The sequence below is a fragment of the Zosterops lateralis genome, assembly GCF_965231275.1.
Source record: "Zosterops lateralis genome assembly, chromosome: 3".
Taxonomy (NCBI): Eukaryota; Metazoa; Chordata; class Aves; order Passeriformes; family Zosteropidae; genus Zosterops; species Zosterops lateralis.
Window position 1 is genome coordinate 110,273,822 of NC_139764.1, and position 20,665 is coordinate 110,294,486.

General features: G+C 40.9%; 1 protein-coding gene across 7 annotated transcripts in view; it reads right to left on the reverse strand.

Moving 5' to 3' along the window:
• PKHD1 (PKHD1 ciliary IPT domain containing fibrocystin/polyductin) overlaps positions 1-20,665 on the reverse strand; it is a 237,303-nt gene that overhangs the window by 101,952 nt on the left and 114,686 nt on the right. For all 7 annotated transcript variants that reach the window (XR_014589511.1, XM_083856783.1, XM_083856784.1 and 4 more), the window contains 7 exons: positions 19,446-19,558; positions 18,717-18,807; positions 17,461-17,595; positions 14,456-14,591; positions 12,937-13,183; positions 4,003-4,180; positions 3,170-3,365 (listed from right to left, as the gene is read on the reverse strand). Coding sequence is in view for 6 of the 7 variants with exons in the window: in XM_083856783.1 (XP_083712909.1) it covers positions 3,170-3,365; positions 4,003-4,180; positions 12,937-13,183; positions 14,456-14,591; positions 17,461-17,595; positions 18,717-18,807; positions 19,446-19,558 (1,096 nt within the window). In the remaining variant the exon portion in view is untranslated. The remainder of the gene's footprint in view (positions 1-3,169; positions 3,366-4,002; positions 4,181-12,936; positions 13,184-14,455; positions 14,592-17,460; positions 17,596-18,716; positions 18,808-19,445; positions 19,559-20,665) is intronic.

A 20,665-nucleotide genomic window follows, 5' to 3' on the forward strand; every position in this document is an offset into this window, starting at 1 on the left:
AGAGGGTCAAAAGTGAGTTGACCCCTGCCAGAACGTACAATTATTGCAAAGAAGGTGGTGCACACCAGCAGCTGTCGAAACCCCACTGTCGAAAGCGCTCCCAAAAGTTGGGAGGATGACTAATACGCCGGGGCTCTCCCCTCCCGCCCCGCCAGACTCCGGCCAGGCAGGCAGGAAGAATTATGGCCCTCCCGAGCAGCTGCAATAATTGTCTTGCCATTGTCCCCCTCCGCCACCCCCTACAAGTGCCCATTGTGGCGGCGGAGTCAAGTGATTTTCTGCCCGGGCTGATGCTGTTTGCGCCCAGCTGCCCGAGCGCTGACACACGAGCCTGCAGAAAGGGGGGACCCGCGTCTGCGAGACGGGGCTGCCACATACCAGACCCTTTACATAAGTCAAACGGGAACAAATGACTCTTTATCGGCCCCCTCTTTCTCCCTTTGAAGTGGCGGCTGCTCATAGGACCTCGCAGCTTTTCCTCCTTAGCCCGAGCAAACATCCTCCTTTTGATATGCTACATGCTCATTATCTCTGCCCCATTTAATGATTTTTGATTGAAGGGTGGCAGCGCGGTTGCCAAGAGGGTCGTTTAAAGAGGCTCCACGCAGTCAGGACAACAAGAAAGGCTTTCCTTGTGCGGCGGCCTAAATTTGGAGTTTCTTAACAGTGTGTTCTTGTTCTTAGCAGCAGATAAGGGCTTGAGCGTGAAATTCTTAATTAAGCAGTAAATAGAGAGTGGGGTGTCAGCAGATGCAGCCCGTAGCCATGGAGACCAAGGCTGATGGAGGAGGGAACTGAGATCCAGAGCCGGCCCCGGGCTCGGGCATGACTGACAGCTGAAGAATCCGACAAAGCTTGTAAACGGGATTAATTAGTTGGCTAATTATTTCATAGAGTTAAATGTAAATAATTTTATTTTTTTTTAAATAAAATTCTAAAAGAGCCAACTTGCAGAGTTAGGTGGGAAGAGGTTCTGAAGGCCAGACCTTCCAGCCTTGCCCTCTCCGGGTGGGTGGGTGGATTTGGTGGGGATTTAAGGCCAGAAGGGACTATTGTGGCAGCTTTCCCTGACCTCCTCCAGAGCATGAATCTCACCTCATGAGGTTTCTAATAGCTTCTCGCAGAGCTGGAGCATATTTCCCTGAAAAGACGGCCAAGCATCTTCTAAAGACCCTGAGTGATGAAAAGTCCACCACATGCCATGAATCTGTTCTCCTGGCTAATTATCCTCACCCTCTCCGCCTGCACAGTGGAGAGAATGAGAGAATTAAATCCCACACCAGGGCCGGGAATCTGCTTGCTTTGTTTTAAACTTTTACCCTACACAGATATTAGGTACCTGATGCTGAATTATTGATCTCACTCCTAAGAAAGTCCTCGCAGAAAATGTTCACAGGATGAATTATACATGTTGGGTGTTTTCATAAATTTCCCCTCCTGTACTTTGGATGATTGTTTCTCTCTCTATTATAATGAGGAACTACAACAAGCTCTTCATTTAATAAAAATAAGGATGAAAGTAAGGCAAGAGAAGGAGAAGAAAGTGTCTGTGATGCAAGAGTGACAGATGCTGGCCAGACCACTTTTGTCCCAGTCTTCCCAAGACTGTCAACTCCTCTATTTTCAAGCTACAGATGCCATCCTCTGAGCTTTCCCATGCTGCTCTGACAGTGTAATTCAGGATATGCAAACTGAAATGCAGTCATCTTTTATATCTGAAGGAGCAAATTTACTCTGTTAGTAAACAGAAATAATAAAACATTTTTCTTCTTTCAGTAAATACTTGACTTGATCTCTGGCAAGGCTTAAACACAACAGCTAAATTTATAGGAGCCAATCTACACCTGAACTGTATCTAAACAGGTCCAGGTCACAGAACTAAGCTCAGAACCCCAATAATCTACATGGTTATAATGCTGGCCAGATTCCTGGCACAGCTTTGGCCTAGACCAGGCAGACTCCCAGATGGTGACCAGTACAGTTTGGGATTTAGCAAGCACAGGAATCTTTTATAATTTGAAACCTTCGTACATCCAGCCCACTTTTAGAGCTAAAATGTTAAACACAAGCTATTGTGGCAGTTGCTGAAGGACCAGAGGTGGACACAGTAAATGTGATCCTCAGATTGAGGTGAAGGTTTGGGCTTCCCCACTTCTCCACAAATGTGATTTTCCACACTGGCTGATTTTTAGTGTTGCCAGATCAAGCTCAGTTTATTGCCTGCCCTCATTCCAAGTGTGTTGTCTTCTCCATTGTCACAATGATTGTTCTAAAGGTATCCTACATGAGAGCCATTTGCATCCCATCTCAGTAGTGCAAAACCAAGAGAAATTCATTAAATTTAATGGAACAGAAGAGTGATAAATAATCTGTTATAATGAAAATCATCATCTTTACTTTCCTGGTATGAATCATGAAAGAGAAGTTAATCTTCTCAAAGACACCAAAATATATCTGTGATTCCTAGTTCTGCTGCTATTAATAAAGGCAACAATCACCACCTTGCTTTTGACACATAGAACATAGACATTTATAAAATTATTTGCTTGATAATGGGAATTATGGAAAATGTCCATTTCTTAAAAAAAAAAAAAAAAAGACCAGCACACTCCATGATCTCATGCACAAAGTCAAATAGGCAAAGGTCTAACACGTCTTTGGAAGTTTCCAGGTCTAGGAAAAATTCTCTCCCAAAAATCTTACTGCCTTCAGCCTAGCAAGATGACCATGATTTATTCATGATACCTTTGATATAGGACCAGATGACAACAGAGGTCATTAGTGGAATTTAATGCCTTTACCACTCAAAAAAAAAAAAACAACAAAAAAAAAAAAAAAAAAAAAAAAAAAAAAAAAAAACAAAAAAAAAAACAACAAAAAAAAAAAAAAAAAAAAAAAAACAAAAACACAATTCAAATGCAACTGATGTCACATCACCCATTATTTATGGTATATTCCTTTTGTTGCTAAGTCAGGCATCGGATAGATCAGTTAGGGATGGACCTGATGTGCACTTACCCATTTGATCAACATTTTGAAGGAGCTCTCACTTATTGAAGGTCTGTTGAAAGCTGGCCTTGAGTAGATTTGGGGTTTAAATTAAAGAGACATCAGCTCTGTCACCATTCTTGATCACAAATATTTATTGCAATCCTCACACTGCACTTACCCAAATAGGTGAACTTGCCCAGTTTGCTGTCAAGATGCCAATCACAGCTCCTGTCATGTCCATATGAAGGTAGCACCTGGAGTGGCTGTCCCCTCCTTGTCCCACAGGACACCACAGCCTCAAGATGAGCAGGAAGATCCTTGTGTTCCACCAGCAGGTAATTCCCAGCCTTGAAGTTGCTAAATGTCACTGAATACTGGAGAAGAGGGAACCAAAAGAAACATGTCTTAGTCTGTAGAGCTCCACGGAGTGCAGCACAAAGAGGTAAAGAGGATGGTGCTCCTCACAGGCAATATGTGTTGAAGACATGAAAAAAGATGTAAAACTAATCAGGAGGTGATGGTAAATGCAGAAAAAAAATCAACTCCCCTTGATAAGGTGAGGATGAACAATGTCTTCTGAAAACTGTACTTCAACATGACTTAAGGCAGTAAAAAAATCCTGTTGGTTCCTAAGCACCACACTGAACTTTCACCTGAGATATCCAAAATCATCAAGTGTCCAAGGCCAGGTAGGATGGAACTTGGAGAAACCTGGTCTAGTGGAAGGTGTCCCTGCCTATGGCAGGGATTGGAATTGGATGACCTTTAAAGTCCTTTCCAACCCAAGTCATTCCATGATTCCATGACCTTCCTGCTCCAGGTGACTATTGAGAGCTTATCTAAGAGATAAGAGAGAGCTTATCAGTCATCTTATCTAAGCCTATAAATACAGAGAGACTTTCTCAGTGCACTTAACTCTATTTTTTTTTTCTCTGTGCTCATCCAAAGAGATGAAAGTGTGATTATCTCTTCCAGATATAATTTTGAAATTATAAAACCTTCCCGTGTTACCTGGAGCTGTCTGCTGACCAAAGGGTTGTCAAATGTCAGTGTGTAAGTCTCTTTATCCAAGAGAAGAGCCATCCAGCCATACAGGTTTGATAAAGTATCAGGGACATAATTGATTGTATTTGTCTTATTCCTACTGTCAGTCACATTTAAATTATAGGGAATGTCTGGAGCCTCTTTTCTGCAGGAAAAGAAAAAAAAAAGTAATTACATTTTAACACTGAATTCTGTCATTTTGCAACCTTTCCTGTTCTATTTTTATTTTAATTACAGTAACTGTGCCGGATCTCCCTTAGAATTTGTCTACATTTTTGTAATTCCTTATAAATGCCATAAGAAACAATATTCTGCTTCAAGTGCTGTAAGAGAAAGAGCAAAGGAGAGACACAGCACGTAGGAATAAAGGAAGAGGAAGAAAGCAGAGAAGTGCAAACACGCAGGGTACCAACTTCTATATTGACATAGTATTTTCCCTCCACCAACTCATGGGCCTCAGGTTCGATTTTTAGGATCTTCAATAAATTTTATAGAGGTTTGTTATTAGCCTCATCCCAGGCTGGGTGGGATTTGGAACAACCTGGTCTAGTGGAAGGTGTCCCTTTCCATGGTAGGGGGTGGAATGAGGTGAACTTTAGGGTCCCTTCCAACCCAAACCATTCTGTGGTTCTGTGATTCCTCACTCCCATTTGAGTGGTCAAAAGTTTCCCTGAGCCTAAAAATACAAAAATCCTGTGTAATTCGAGGAGTTGATCTTTGCCTGTAGTCAAAGCTGGGGCTGTTGCAGACATTAAATCCTACACAAAATGGGTAAACTCATAGCACAGCAGTTCTTCTGAGCATCCAAATGAGAATTCAACCCCACCTTTTCACCAGAACTTTGCAATCCTAATTTATGACCAGTCTAGTCAAGAGAAAAACCCCTTACTGAACAGATCAATATTAGCACTGATATCTTGAGGGGTCATATACCTTTTAGATTTAAGGTTGCAGTAGACTACTCTCAGTTTTGACATTTGAGCTGACACTAAGCTTAAAAAGTCACCTCTTTTAAGCATCCCTTGAATAATTTTTCTCAATATTTGAAGCATTACCTTAAAACTACACATCTCAGCATATTATCTAACCTCTCAGACTGGGTATGGCTTACTAACCCAAGACAGTGCTAAAACTCATCCTACAATTTGCCTGTATTTTCAATTTTTTAGTTGGTTTGTTGCTTTTATTTCCCCCTTGTGCTTTGGAGATGATGTAAAAGCAGCAAGGCAGTCATCCCAGATATATTTTTCTTTTCTCTTTTAAAATCAGTTCAGGGATTTTTAATTTTTTTTTTTTTTTTTTTTTTTTTTGGGGTTTTTTTTTTTTTTTTTTTTTTTTTTGTTTTTGTTTTGTTTTGTTTTGTTTTGTTTTGGTTTTGGTTTTGGTTTTGTTATTCTAGTGTCTGTCACTTTGTCAAAGTGGTTTCTGGTTACCCAGAAACATTCAGCTGAAAAAACAGCAGTGGCAAAGCGAAGTGTGAATCAGCAAAGAATCACTCAACCAGAAGATATTGGCAGACCAATGAAACTGGAAGGAGTTTATAAGGCTTAAACAGCTTTTGTACCACTAATAAACCTCCTCTTATGGGCATTAACTGGACCAGGATATTAGGCTGCTAATTAAGCAAGTAAATGACAACAAGCACATTATTGCCACAGTGATTAGCACCTGCACAGGTATTCAGGAGAACATTTCTAGCAGCAGAAGAACATCACACAATGCAAAACTCCCTTGCACGGCAGAAGGTGTCTTATGTCACAGCACAATGTCACAGCAAGTGACAGAGACTCAGACCCATCCTCTCTGCAGCATCAATTCACATGGTTTTACTCTTTATTTATTTTAATTTTCATTGCTGGAGGATTCTGAGGAGAACAGCTTGAATCACTTTTATTGGAGGACTCTCCCCAATACTTTCAGGAGAAGTAAAGACAGAGAAGAAAGCCTGGACGGGACAATCCTGCTGGGATACAAGTCTGACCTGTCAGAAGGTTAGCAATTCCACACCAGCCATGTAGATCCAATAGCTAGTGAATGGGAATGTGAAATCACTAACCAGTGATTTAACTGAATCCATTTATGTTGGAGACCAATATTTAGAACACCCCAAATAAATATCTCAAAGTGTATAGTAAACTTCCAGATGGCTACAGTTAAGTGAAATATATCTTTTCCTGTGTGTCTACTTATAACAGACAAGTTATAGAATTATAGAATTAATTTTGAAAAGACATCTGAGATCATCAGGTCCAGCCATTAACCCTACACTGCCAAGGCCGCCTCTAAACCATCTCCCAAATTGCCACATTTACATGTGTTTTAAATTCCTCCACGTATGGCGACTTAACTGCATTTTTAGAGTGTTATGAGCACCACAGCCCCATGAAGCCCATTTCAATATCTGACCTCCTTTTCCATGGGGAAATTCTTTCTGATATTCAATCTAAACCTCCCCTGGTGCATTTTAGGACAGTATACTCTTGTCCTGTCCCTGTTTCCTGGGAGCAGAGCCTGACCACACCCACTGCTGGCTGTCTCTTCCCATCAGGGAGTTGTGCAGAGCCACAAGGTCCCCCTTGAGCCTCCTTTTCTCCAGGTTGAGCCTTTTCCCAGCTCCCTCAGCCTCTCCTCGTGCTCCAGCCCCTTCTCAGGTTCCGTTCCCTTCCCTGGACATGCTCCAGCCCCTCAATGTCCCTCTTGTCAGGAGGTGCTCCAGCAGTACCAGCACAGAGGACAGGCACTGCCCTGGTCCTGCTGGACACCCCAGAGCTGGGACAGCCCATGGGCCATTGGTCTCTTGCCCACCTGGGCACACTTGGGTCATGTTCAGCTAAAAGCCAGTTCATGACCAGGAAAGAAAGGAGCAGGAGATACCTTATGGCCTGGAATCTTTGGGGTTTTCCTGACCTGGAATGTTGTGCCCTTATCTTTTACATGCATTGCTTGAGGTGATGCCCTCCATAAATTCATTTCTGACTCCTGACATGCTGCCCACAACCAAACCAAAAATCTGGGGAACCTAGAAAGCTTCTCAGCTCAGTGCACAAGTTAGCTGGTGCAAGGACAACATAAGCCTGAGATCCATTCCCCTTGAAAGCGTGTCAGTGTGTTGGTTTTTTTTCACCTCCATGCCAAAAAGGCACCAAAATGGAAGTACCCTACTAATGGAATTACCAGCCACAATTAGCACCATTTCCATTTGCCCTAAATAGCCAGTGATTTCACTGTGCCCTAAATAGCCACCAATCTACCTCTCTTTAATGCTAATGAAGTAGAAGAGCCTGACTTACACGAGTATTTCTAATTCAGAGGATCCGAGGGAGCCTGCACGCACCATTAACGTGGAGAGCTTCATTATCACAGGAAAGAGCCTTCCCCTGAACTTCTCCTGGCTTTATTTGAAAGAAACTAGGAGGCAATGGTCTTAATGCAAAATTAACCCTCCCTTTAAACTGCTGGAAGCCTTTACAAACTGTAAGGGGGAAAAAAAGGATGACTCATTGTAAAGGCTGTATTTTTATATCGAAGCAGGTTTCAATTAAGGAGCAATTTGCTTTAGAAATATGGCAGGATTACAGGATAGGGCTTTACAGTCGGAGCCACAATTCACCAATTGTGACTGTATAAACTGTTATGTAATTTAGCTCAAATGCATTGTGTACAACTACTTGACAGATATGGGCCACAAAGGATTTGTTAAGCCAATCAAACAAGATGGAGTAGAACAAATATTAACTCTCCTGTTTGTGTTTACCATTAACTTATTTATCCTAAGGGTCCATATCTGTGTGTATGAAGACAGGCACTCGGTTTAGCTCTAAATGCTTTCTGTTTGTGTAACAATCCATTATGATTATCCCTCTTCAAAAACAGGAAACAATTTAGCATTGAACTTCAAATGGGACATCAAATGTTTATATCAAGAGTCCATGTTTATTGTTGGCCAAAGGGAGGCTAATTCCAAATTATGACCATATCAAACACTTTACAGGTTTTATCTTGGGCCCCAGACCAGTTCACTTTATTTTAATTGCCAAGAACTAAGAATTTTCAGCTGTTTTCATTAAATGTGTGTATCTTTGTTGAGGTATCAAGCTCATTATTCAAATCTGTCTTTTATTATGAATCCTTAGTAGCAGTGATTTTTTTTTATGCATGAGTCTTTTAAGAAATAAGCAGATCTTTGACCCTGATCCTGAGTCACCACCACAGGCTGAATTTTAAGTGAAAGAAGAATTGAGATGGTTTCCCAGGAATAGAAAAGGTTGTGACTGACAAGCCAACGTGGATTCATTCAGAGTAGGATTTCAGTTTTCTACCCCTGACTTCCAAAATCCCCTGTGTTCTTAAAACATTTCTCCAGATCCTACAGTTTATAAGCTGATATTTTCAGAAAAACTAAAATCAGACGGATATCCTGAGCTAGAAGGTAGCTGGTAGGAAAACAGTTCAGATGTCTGCAGTGTGATCATAGTGAAGACCAGAGGAGGACCGCTTGGGCACTCTGCTTTTCCCACATCAGGTAGAGCTCTGGAGAGTCCCTGCAAGTGTCCAAGGCCACGTTGGATGGGGCTTGGAGCAACCTGGGATAGTGGAAGGTGTCCTTGCTCATGGCTGGGGGTGAAACTGGTTCATCTTTAAGGTCCCTTCCAACCCAAGCCATTCTGTGATTTTAGGATCAATGTGTTGGTTACTACAGCAAGCCGCAGTTGATGCACCTGGCTCTGATCCATCCAGGCCATGAGAAGAATCCAACAGACTTTCCAGATTTCTCCTTGCAAGGAAAGAAAGCTTAGGGCCAGCAAAAATGCTGCCTCAACATTAAATTTATCTCCCCCCACTTGGAAATACTTCAGATGATGGTCAAGCTGAGGGAGAAGGCTTGAGGAAATGTCTTGCCTACCCATAACACTGAGCAGGATCTGTCTTTGCTGCCCATACCCCTGACTGCAGGGTGAATGGAAAGGTGGCCTCTACAGGGAAACAAATTTCTCTTGGTGGGATGTCTGAAATACCAGAAATGCAGCAGAGTAAAAGCTGGATCTCTAAATCTGAGCTGATGAGTTGGTAACTGAACAGTCAATAATTTAATATTTGCCTTCTATGTTACATCACAGGAGCCCTCATAGGATGGGTTATGAGGACAAGTGACCATGTAAGCTGTCCCCTGTGTGGGTGAAATCATGTACATGAGATGGACACACGACAAGAGAGTGACTGAGGACACTGAGAGAAGAATTGTGTCTTCAGGGTGTTTCACAGCAGGGGGATGTTCAGCTGAAGGCACCACAGAGAGTAAATATCAAAGGAAAAGCAAATCTAGAGCAACCATCTAAATTCTCTTCAAGACTCTAAGACACAGAGGTAGGGGGGATACTATTCCATCAGCCATGGATGGTTTTGCAGCAGAAATGCATCACACAGGAGAGGATGTTAGACCTGATCTGGGAATTAAACCTAAAAAGTTAAACTTGCTCTTCAGGAGAAGAGGGAGATAATAAAAGGCTTGAACTACAAGACTGATGCTGAGCAAGTCCAAGGCTTCCCCAGTAGGAAAAAGAAAGCAAATTTGAGGGACCAAGAGGGGAAACTCCCTTTTGGGCAGAGGCAGCCACCAAGTGTTTGGAGTCCCCTTCGCCGCGAGGAGCTGCCAGGCTGCAGATTATTCTAATGCTCTCCTCTTGTAAAAATTATGCATAATGTGAAGAAACTTTGAAAGTCACTTAATCATGTTATGACAATTTTTTAATGAAAATTTGTTTTAATATTAATAGAGATTCATAGTTTCATGATAATATGGGTAGCGGTGGCATTTGGAGCAGCCGTTTCTAGCCTGCAGCCATGCTGTGCTGTGCCTCAGCATAAGCTGTGCTTCAGACTACTCAATAACTTTCTCACATATAAATTTATAAAGACTTTTATAAGCTCCAATTACATTTTTAAAAGACATAAAACCCCTCTTTAAAGTGTGCTTACGTGACACATTAGTTTAACTTTCAACTGGACTTTGTGAAGAAGGGTTTTGTTACAGCAGCGTGAGCTTGGGAATGGATCCCCATTTCCCTGGAAGTTGTTGAGTGAAGTAGTTCAGGACAGGGAGTCACAAAATGTTCAAGATAGTAGTTTTCCTTTTCATAAAAAAGCTTTTATAGTTTTCTTCTAACAAAACAGTCTTTTTCTCCCAAACATGTAGTTTATTTTGGGGGAAAGTGTCAATACCACATGTGCATTCTGGTAAATTAAACAGCACAAAGATAAAGAGTCAATTGCCTACATTGTATCATAAATAATTAACGTTGTTCCAGACATTCTTTTGGCTGGCACCAAACAGCCCTATCCCTGACAGCTCCCAGGCAGGGGATCTTTCCTTAAGGTTAGTGCTGATGCAACATCCCTGATGTTTTGGAGACTGAGACAGTTAAAAATATGGCCATGTCCAATCATTGTCAGTTACGCTCAGGGTCAGGAAATGATCCTGAGATTGCTGAGATAGAGGTTGCCATACTAGGTCTCCCCTCTTATAATCCATTATTTGCCTCAACCTTCAAGATTTTTTGGAGCTGGAATCTCATGCCTGAAATTCAGGATAAGCAAAAAAAAACCTCGAAACCACCATCTCAAGCTCTCATGGTGTTTTTCTTAAGCAACACAGAAAATTCAAGTTGCAGACCTGACAGATCTACTATTCCATGCTCTGGTAGAGCACAATAGAAAGATTTCTTCCAGAGAGATTTTTAACTCCTTTCTTGTCAGAAACTAAAGATAGGCAACCAAGAGTGCTTTTGTCTTTTCACTGAAATGAGATGGATCCAAGAGGAACTTGTTAGGAATTTTTTTTTTTTCTGTCACCCACCTATCTTTATTCTCTTTACTCAACCTCTGCCAGTTGCTCCTAGTCATGTTTTGCTGTATTAATCCTAAACTATTCCCTTTTTATTGCAAACACTCTCCAAATACATCTGGATAAAATTCACCCATTCTCCTTCTCCCACCCCCTCATCCTCTGGTCATGCCGTAGATATTTTATTAATTGGCTTTTACTTTTCATCCCCTCCAGCTCCTTTTATTCCCCATCCTGGTCCTCTCCCAGGTTCCTTTTGGAGCTCTATCCAACTGAACAAAGCCTCCCTGACTCACCACACTCATCTGGCTGGATCTGACAGTCTTTCAACTTAACATGATGGTGATTTGGCTGCTGGGAGCTGCTCGGGAGAGAGGATCTGGAAGCAGCACAGAGAGGATGCTCACGGTCTCTGGGGTTACTCTGCTGAGTACACAGTCCTCAGGAGGGCAGGCTAACAGCTGGCTGCTTCTTCTTCTTCTTCTCAGGCTGCCAAGGATCTTTGATGTAAATTGACTCCCAGCGCACGCAAATGAATAATAAAGAAGCCAAATAAAGGGGACTTGCTTGAAATAAAACCTTAGTTGAGAAGTTTATGAAGGTATGACTAATCATGAATCCAGGAATGACTTAGATTGGAAGGGAACTTAAAGCTCATTCAGTTCCAACCCCCTGCCATGAGAAGGCACCTTCTACACCTTCTACTAGACCAGGTTGCTCCAATCCCTGTCTAACCCAGTCTTGAGCACTTCCAGGGAAATTCTCATGCAGTTTACTGGGAAGACAAAATTTAGGTCAGGTTAAGTCTTCCAGAGTTAACAGCAATGGCACAGATGAACTCCTGCCTGTTCTTGCTCCTTACCCACCTTTTGATGGCAGGAGAAACAAGGTGTATTAAATATACTAACTGTTATGAATTATTAACAATTACATCATGGCAGCACCCAAAAGGACTCAAATCCTTCTGCAGGCATCATGTAAAGAAGCACCACACAGCATCAGCCCGAAGATCTTGCAGTCCAGTTCATCAAGGTATACACAGAGTAAAAGAAGAATTCATTCTCCCCACACCTCATAGTTAACTGCTTAGGAAAGACACCAAGCACAGTTTTATTTTGCCTTCTACTCAGTATCCTTTTAGTTAAACCAGAATGACTCCAAGCTTTTAAATTTTTGCAGACTTTTGGTTTCATTACAAAACACAGTAGCCACACACAAAGCCTGCATTTTGAGTAGCTCAAAGTCTTATAGTTTCCTCCTTCAATGGAAAAACTGATTAGTTTTTTTTCCTACTTGGGAAGGGGTTGGGGTTTTCCCTCTCCTTTTTCTAAAACATGAATTATGAGGCAGACATGAATAATTGACAGCCCTCTGACAGAGCACTTCAGGATTTCTGCCCATGTACTACTAACCTGAGACAGCAAAAAACGGACAATTGTTCAGATTTGTACTTCAAAAGGAGAGTGAAATGCTGAGCAGGAGACTAGGAAGGGAAGATGAGCATGGGAAGAAAAGTAGGAGTGATGTTTAGATCTCTAAAAGTCTTTTTCGCCCTTTTTCTTATGTCAGAAATTCACAAGTGTCATTGGTGGGTGATAGAAGTGGTGGCAGTTCCTGGCTGAACAGCATTTCTCCACTGGATCCCCTTAGCTGCCAGCTGGTGAAAGGCAGGGACAATTCCAGCTTGGGAAGACAAGTGAACTGGAACAGAGCTGGGAGCTGTACAGCCGCCAAAGCTGATGGGAACGACCTGGCTGTTCCCCAGGACTGGATTATTATTAGAGTTCTCTGTAATTTCCCAAGCTATCAAATACTTCAGTGTGAGATGCCAGATCTGACACAGCATCCTCAGGAGATCCTTGTCCTTCTGCCATGGAGTGACAGGCCATGGGAGACAGCACAGCAGATTAAGAGATTCCACTGCTCAGTCTTTAGACCTAGTTTAGGACCAAGCAGAGAGGCAGCAGCCCTGGGATTGAGCTCAGACCCAGCAACAATCTCAGAATAACAAACAGAAGCAAAACCCATGCTGTATTTTGGGAGGTGGAATAATTACTTACAAATGAAGAGCCATTCGATGGAAAACAAGGTCACTGTCACAGACACTGCCACCAGAAGCTTGGCTGAAGTTGGCACTGGCTGTGCAAGATGCTGCCAGGATATCTGAGGAAGGCAGGACATGACTTCCCTTCTGTCCTGTGGTGGAGCCATCAAGATCCTCAAGGATGGCAGAGTGAGGGAAGGGGAAGGACACTTGGAAAGGGGAATTGGTGAAGGTCAGATGTTCAGCTGTCACTGTAAACCCACCTGTGGGTGACAAGCAACATTTCAAAAAAAAAACCCAGAATGGTCACATCATGTAACAGGCCTGAAGATAACTCTCTGGAGGAAAAGAGACAAACTTCATTCTACCTTGCCTTTGGAAAAAAATCTGATGGCTCAAAAAAATTGGGAGATCCAGGAAAATAAGTAGAGATGGTTGTAGGAATAGCTATTGCTGTGCTAGGGCCAGACCAAGCTTGCCCAGTATCTTGCTGTGACTGTGGTTCAGCCTCTCCTGATCCAGGTGCGGCTCCTGGCTCTACCAGCATCCTCAGCCACTCCAAAGACTTCTTCACAGGCCCCACAGCCAGAATTACAGACTGCATGACAATGATTGTTATAGATCCTGTCTGCCTGTTTTTGAAGGTAAATGTTTTAGAGGGAAATACATTGTGTAAATGTACTTGACTCTTCTGCATATGTGCAGCACCTAGCAGAATAAAGCCTTGGCTGAAAAGTGAGTCTGGAGGATTTTTTTCACTACTGAAACTCAGATAGCTACAAATAAAGATGAATATTCGTGCAGGTTAAAGTTTATGAGCATATTAATATTTACAGAAATGTCAGAAAACCATTGTCCCATGGACTGTAACAAATCAGCTTTGGCAGGAGTGTCCATACAACACATGGGTTACTATTTGCCTGTCCTATTCCCAGTTTTAGCCTGACTAAGCCAGATTTTACTATTCCTTCTGTCTTTTGGTCTCATCCCCTGAAATCTTTTTCTCTTCTATGCTATTGTAGAGCAGTCTTCATGTATATATAAATACATTTTATTACAATACAAAAAGGCAATTTCAGTTGGAACATTCTTCAAAAAGCCTTTGAGTTCCTCTTCAAAGCTCAGAAGGATGCTTAATTTACACATTATCTTAGGTAAATTTGCCTCAGGTTTAGGCTGGGCTGAGGTAGCAGCTCAGTGAAACTCTGAGAGGTTGTGTCACAGCTTTTGAAGAAATCATCACTCTTGAAATTTTACCTCCCAAAATGAAGATGAAGAAACAAGGCAGTGTATAAAACCCATTTTCACTGAGAAAACTGTATCAGTGCAAAAATCAGGCTACGTTTGTCTTAAAATAAATGCAATATGTGGCTTCAACTGAGTGATGAAGCCATATCCAGAAAGACTGGGCAGAACCTGAAATCTCAGCCCATGCAGAGGAGTTATCAGTGGTCATCTGTGGAAACTATGAACTTGTAATTGGAGGGGAAATTGGGATTTGGGAATCTTGAGAAATAAATATAAATCAGACTCACCCTGCCCTCGGTAACAGCCAGAACAAGTCCTGATGGCTGTGCACGTATTCACATCAAAGTTCCTGAAAGTTGTATTGGAGATGAAGAGCTGGTATCTTTTGGGAGTCTTTAGTCCTGCAGACATACAGGTCCTATCCTGAAATGAAGGAAACATCACTGTGTGAATCATAAGAGTCCTAAAATGGTTTGGATTGGAGGGGACCTTAAAAGTCACCTCATTCCAAGCCCTGCCATGGGCAGTGACATCTTCCAAAAGCCCAGGTTGCTCCAAGTCCTGTCTAACCATGAACATTTCCAGAAATGGAGCATCCAGGACACAGCAGCTGGGAATGTAGGAGTGTGATTGCCCACAGATGTGAGGTTTAAAGGACAGATGTGAGCTATTGTTTGGCAAATTCTGACAACACCCATCTAATTCCCCACTTGAAACAGGTGATAGCATCACTTTCAAGGGCAGCTTGTTGCCCTTTGTTTGAGTTGTTGCATAGTATTTATGATTGGACATTTGAAGGGAGAAAAAAGTGTACATTCCCTGAGGAGAATGAATCCACCTAAAAGCCACAGTGAGTGGAATTTACAGCCCCATTTTCCTTTACCTTTTTTTGTCCAGCAAGTGGGAATTTTTCCTACTCTGCAAAGATGACCATTCTTATTTCTATTCTAAGAAAAACCCGAGCACTGAGATTCAAAGGCATTTTGTGGGATTTGGGATAGGGATGCACTTATGCCAGGCTCTCTGGAAAGCTCTAGAGGACTTCAGAGTCTATTAAAACTTAAAGAACCAGAAAAGAAGAACAAAAGCCACGGGAGATGTAAAACACAATGGGACAAACTGGATTTTGGGGTGATTGTAGTCCATGACACAGTAGAAGTGTACAACCCTCTGCCAAACTGTCCTGGAAATGGGCAAGAAATAAAGATATGGTTAGTGAGCAGCCTGGAGAAAGAAAGGCTGGCAGGAGTCTGTGGTACTGTTTCTGAGGCCAATGAACACTTGTGGAATAAATCTCAAAAGCCATAGTAAAGAATCACCTGCAAATTGAAAAAGAAGAATGTAATGGACTCTGATAAGTAGGTTATTACTTCGAAAAGAAGGTGCTCTCTTCAATCATTGTAAGACACAGTAGTTCCATCAGCTGTTTTATTCTGAGGTCAAAACATGAGGAGTGATAGTCCTGGTCCTTGGGCCGTCCTATTCCAAGTCACTGCTAAGCAGAAATCCCTGGTCTTTGGTAACAAATTGCTCAAAAAATATCTCTATTGGCTTTTTTCTTACACTTCTGGTTCTTCCATCCCACCCAATTTTCTCTATTTTTAAATTAATTTATTTTTTTTAAAAAGTAGCAAAGAGACCACTGTGAGACAATAATTCCTCCCTTGTGTGTCTCAGAACTCTTGATTTTTCCAGGAAGAAATGCTTCTCCTTAAATGGTCCCACAAAGACAATGAATTGCTTAATGAGAACGTGGAGGAGGCTTTCCGAATGTCTAGGAAGTTAACAAAAATCTTTCATTTGGCTTTTACAGGTCCTGGATTTAGCCCTGTCACTAAAGTTTTAAAGCTCAAATTTTTCAATGCCCTGACATTTCCAGAAAAGAATCCTGTTCTAAAAATATTTTTTCCAAAAAATTGGAAGGTATAACAGAGAGGAATATTCAAGGTTCCCATTAAATTAATGTCATAAAGTTTTAATTGATCTCAAAGAGACATCATTATTAAACGGAGAAGAATTACATACAATGAGATGTAAATTATGACAAGGAGGCTCTTATCAAAGAGATAATCAAAGATAATCACCCCTCTGAGGTACTGCAAGAAACAAGGCACAGCGTGAGTGCCTCTAAATCTCTTAGCAAGTACAACACCCTAACCCTAACCCTAACCCCCTTTTTGGAGTCCTTCCATGGGTCCTGCAAAGCAAAAACAAAGACATTCACCCCTTGGTGTCAGAGAAATTCACTGGGACATCACTGGGACACTTCGAGGTTGGACAGGTGAAGCCAGGATTTTATCTGAATTATCTACTTAGAACACACCTGCTAAGGAGGTTTATTTCTGTGGGCTTCTAAAGAAAACTCATTTAAAATACTTTTTTTTTTTTTCTGCCAGTCAGAGAGAAAATTAATTTAATAAACAACAATAGAAAACTGAGCAGAGGGAAAAAAAAAAAAGACCTCAAAATCATGAACAAGCATCTGTGGCCAGTTGTAACTAAAATTCCATTGTTATCCATGTTATTAATCTGTTAACAACCTGGTAGCACCCAAAGGACTATGTCCAGCTGCCTAAAGAAATAGTGGGAAAAGAACATGTTTACTGCATAAATAAAATTACATTTTGTCAGTATTTTTCATTCTCAAATAAAAAAGTAACACTCTGTGTTCCAGGGGAACTAAAGATGCTGAGAGAGAGAAGAGGAAACCAAAGTGTTAACAAGAATAAAAACCAAAGCTGGTGTTCCCTCTCAGTGTTCTCTAATCACTAAACTAAACCCACTTGTGCATGGTTATATGGTGCTAAATGCAAAAGGTGTATAGGAATTTTTGTTAGAAAAGCTTGATTAAAGAAAAATTATGAGTTCTCTCAAAAAGTCAGGTTTGGTGACATCCCAAGATTTTTCTGAGATAATATTAATCCTGGGAAAAAAATATGAGTAAGAAAATAATTTGCACTTATTTTGCTAAGATCCTTCAGCTTTTGGTGTTTGTGATTTTGCTTTCACTTTTGAATGTTGTTTCAGAAAGAATATGCAGGGTTATGCCTTATAGTGTGAAATCTTGTAGTAGTTTCTAATGAAAATAGAAAAAACCCAGAGTCCTTGTTTCAAATTTGTTTAAAAAAATCTTTTAAATCCTTAAAACCATTCAGAAATAAAAAGATGTGCTCATGCCAAGCTGCCATGGAGTAGGGGCTGTTCTTCAGGTTGCTTTCTTATTTCTCCAAATTCTTATTGAAATGTTGCTGTGAGACTTAAGAGGCATTGAAACATTCCCTGCAGTCCTTACCTTTTGCCCAAGGTGTCCATTTAAAACACTGTCAGAAACAGAGACGTTTCCCAGGCTTTCCACAATGTCAATGCCAAAGTCTTTACAAGAAGAAATCCAGAAATGCTGGAGTTCAAGGTTCCTGCCACTGAAAATCTACGCAAAAGGAAAATAATAATAATAATAATAATAATAATAATAGCTACCATAATCAAATAATAGAATGGTTTCGGTTAGAAGGAACCTTAAAGACCATCTCATTCCAGCCCCTGCCATGGCCACTGACACCTTCCACTATCCCAGGCTGCTCCATGCCCCATCCAACCCAACCTTGAACATTTCCAGAATGGGACACATAAAAGAAAGAAGATTGTTTCTAAAGGGAGCCCATGGAAAGAAGCAGAATAAATTTAGTTATCTGTGTATTCTAGGTCAGTCACATAAAAAGAAATTACAAGCTATGCAGAGAAAACCAACAACAACATCAAACCTATAAATCACCCTTTTGTTTTATTTCTTTTCATACAAATAACCTTTGCCAGAAAGAGAATACATCAGCCTGAAAAATCACACTGAAAAATTGGACACCTTTATAGGAAGAGTCGTAGGGATGGGTGAGGCTATAAAACCTTACAGAGAAACACATAAAAATTGTTCAGGTCATCAGACAGGAATTAATAGCATCACAAAGTCCAAATTGTGAGTATGGGGTAAAAGTGTGACATCATAAAGGGTGAAGTGGCTTTTTAAAATCAGACTAATTAATAGTGAGCCATATTATTTGGAGAGCAAAGCTAGACAAATTCAAATAAATAAAAAGTGAACAATTTCAAGAATAATAATTAAAAAAAGATCCCATGGAAGTTATCAGTTCTATAAAGGTAACATATCTACCTATTGCAATCTTCATGAACAGCTCAGATCTTGGAGGACTTTTTAATTTGACAACATGATCTAGTGGAAGGTGTCCCTGCCCATTGCAGGGAGATGGGAATGAGATGGTTTTTAAGGTCCCTTCCAACCCAAAGCATTCTAAAATTCCATTATTACATTGGCAGACAGATGCCAGATGATTACAGAGAACACCACCTGGTGAAAGTAGCACTGACTCTGCAGCAAAAAGAATTCACACAAATCAAATTTCTATCTCTTTCATTGAAACAGGAGCCTGCAGGTGAGGGACATGGACATACAGGCACAAGAGCTTTTAGTCAGTGTGGAGGTGAGATGCTTGGAAAGATCCTGGGCATGACAGAAAACAGTGGGGACAAACATACCTGTGCTCCCCCGTGGCAGCTCCAGGCTGTGAAGTTGTTGAACTGAACACAACTGTCTGGCAAATACTCTGGGTACACCAGCAACCCGTGCCTGTTTAGGAGAGAAAGCCATGGAGACTCTTCCTTTACAGTCCATGTCCTGCTGAGCAGATTTTTCCATTCATCATTTTGATGTCTAAAACCTTAAATCTGTGACAGTTGTCTGCGTGAGACTTTATTTCTTAAAACCAAAGTCAAAAGCTTTGAGTGTTAGACCTATCAGAGCTAAAAAAGGAGTGTGCAGTGCCACTGAGAGGTTCTCACTATAAAACACTCTCCCATGCTCATGAGTTTTCAGACAGAATTACCTTCAGATAAGCCTGACATGAATCTGGACAGATAAGGCTTTTCTTTATCTTGGATTCAGCTAACCTGGATTACAGCCCAAATGTATGAATTCCTGAATGCAGCACTTGGTTTGACTTTCTCAGAGATTTAAAATCCAGATGAATATCCAGATTAGCTCAAAATTCAGGTCACCTTATCTGCTGATTTTCAGTACAATGTCATTTTTAATACTCTTTCTGTTTTAGGGAAGTATTGGCTAAAACTTTAGTCAATAGCTCTTCCTGGATGCTAAAGGAGCAATTGCTGCACGAAACGTCACAGAACCATGGAATCTCCACTGCAATTATAGATGCCACAACCATTCCCTGAAGGAAAATCTCTTTAACCAAACTCCCCAAGTACCTTGTGCAGGAGTGAGCTGTGTTCTCACTGAAGGACAGAAGAGGCACTTGGGATGGTCCCTCAGGGGAGAGATGAAAGAAATAGCCATACCCAGCACCACTCACTGTGTTACCCTGTAGAGAGGAATATGTGACTATGAAAATAATATTGCCACAGGTTTCTGGAAATTAAAATCAATTTAAGAAACATGCAAATTAAAATCCCTGCTGAAGTCCATTCAAAATCTGGTAAACTGGCTGGTGGAGGCTGGTACCTTGTTTCTCCATCCCCAATCTTGTTCTGTTTTCACTTTGACCTTGGTCCAATTGTAAAACCACTTGTTTTTGAACCAAACAAAGAGGATTGGCCAAGAAATAGAGACAAACAGCAGAAAAATGGTGTTGTCATAACTCTTCAAGAAGTAAGAAAAAAAATATGTTGAAAACTTACATCTATAAACTGCTCTCTATATAAATAAATGTCAGGAAATAAAAGTAAATCACAAAGGTAAATCACAAACTGATCAAGTTAATTGATTTTCTTCTCAGTCTGGATATTTCTCTTATGTCCCAAAGCAAACACAGGATAAGAAAATACAGGAAATATTTGTATTGAAAAAGTGAGACTCCTAAAAGTCAAGAAAAAGTAAAGAACAACATCTTCAGGATATGACTGAACAATTAAACTTCCTTACGCCTGTGGTAAATTATGTAGTTTGGATCATTTTTTTACAGGGTAATTGAATAACCATAGGAAAATGTGCTGTAAGTTATTGTCATTTTATATCTCTTAATGAAATTGCATTCTAAATTCTGCACTTTAGTCACATTATTTGTGTTGCAAGAGGCAAAAAAAGTGGATGTAAGGCCCAACTGACCTTAAAATTAGGAGTTTGGTACTTACAGAATCTGCATCAAGTGGGTTGTATTTGGTGTGTTCTGAACTTTTCTACTCTGGGACAAAAAAAAACCTGCTCTTGTCAGATTAATTTGGAGACCAGACAAGCCTAGTTGGGTTTGGGTTGTGTCCATATATCAGTGTCTTCATGTGTGCACCTGTGCATGATCCCTCTCAGCTGCCTTAGGTGTGGGAAAATTTGAAGTCCAGACTGGTAGATTTTAGCTCCCTTTCTAGGAAAAAAAAAAAAAAAAAAAAAAAAAAAAAAAAAAAAAAAAAAGACATAGCCATGTGCAGAAGGCAATGCTTTTGGTCTGTCCTTAGACAAAATTAATTGCTCTCTG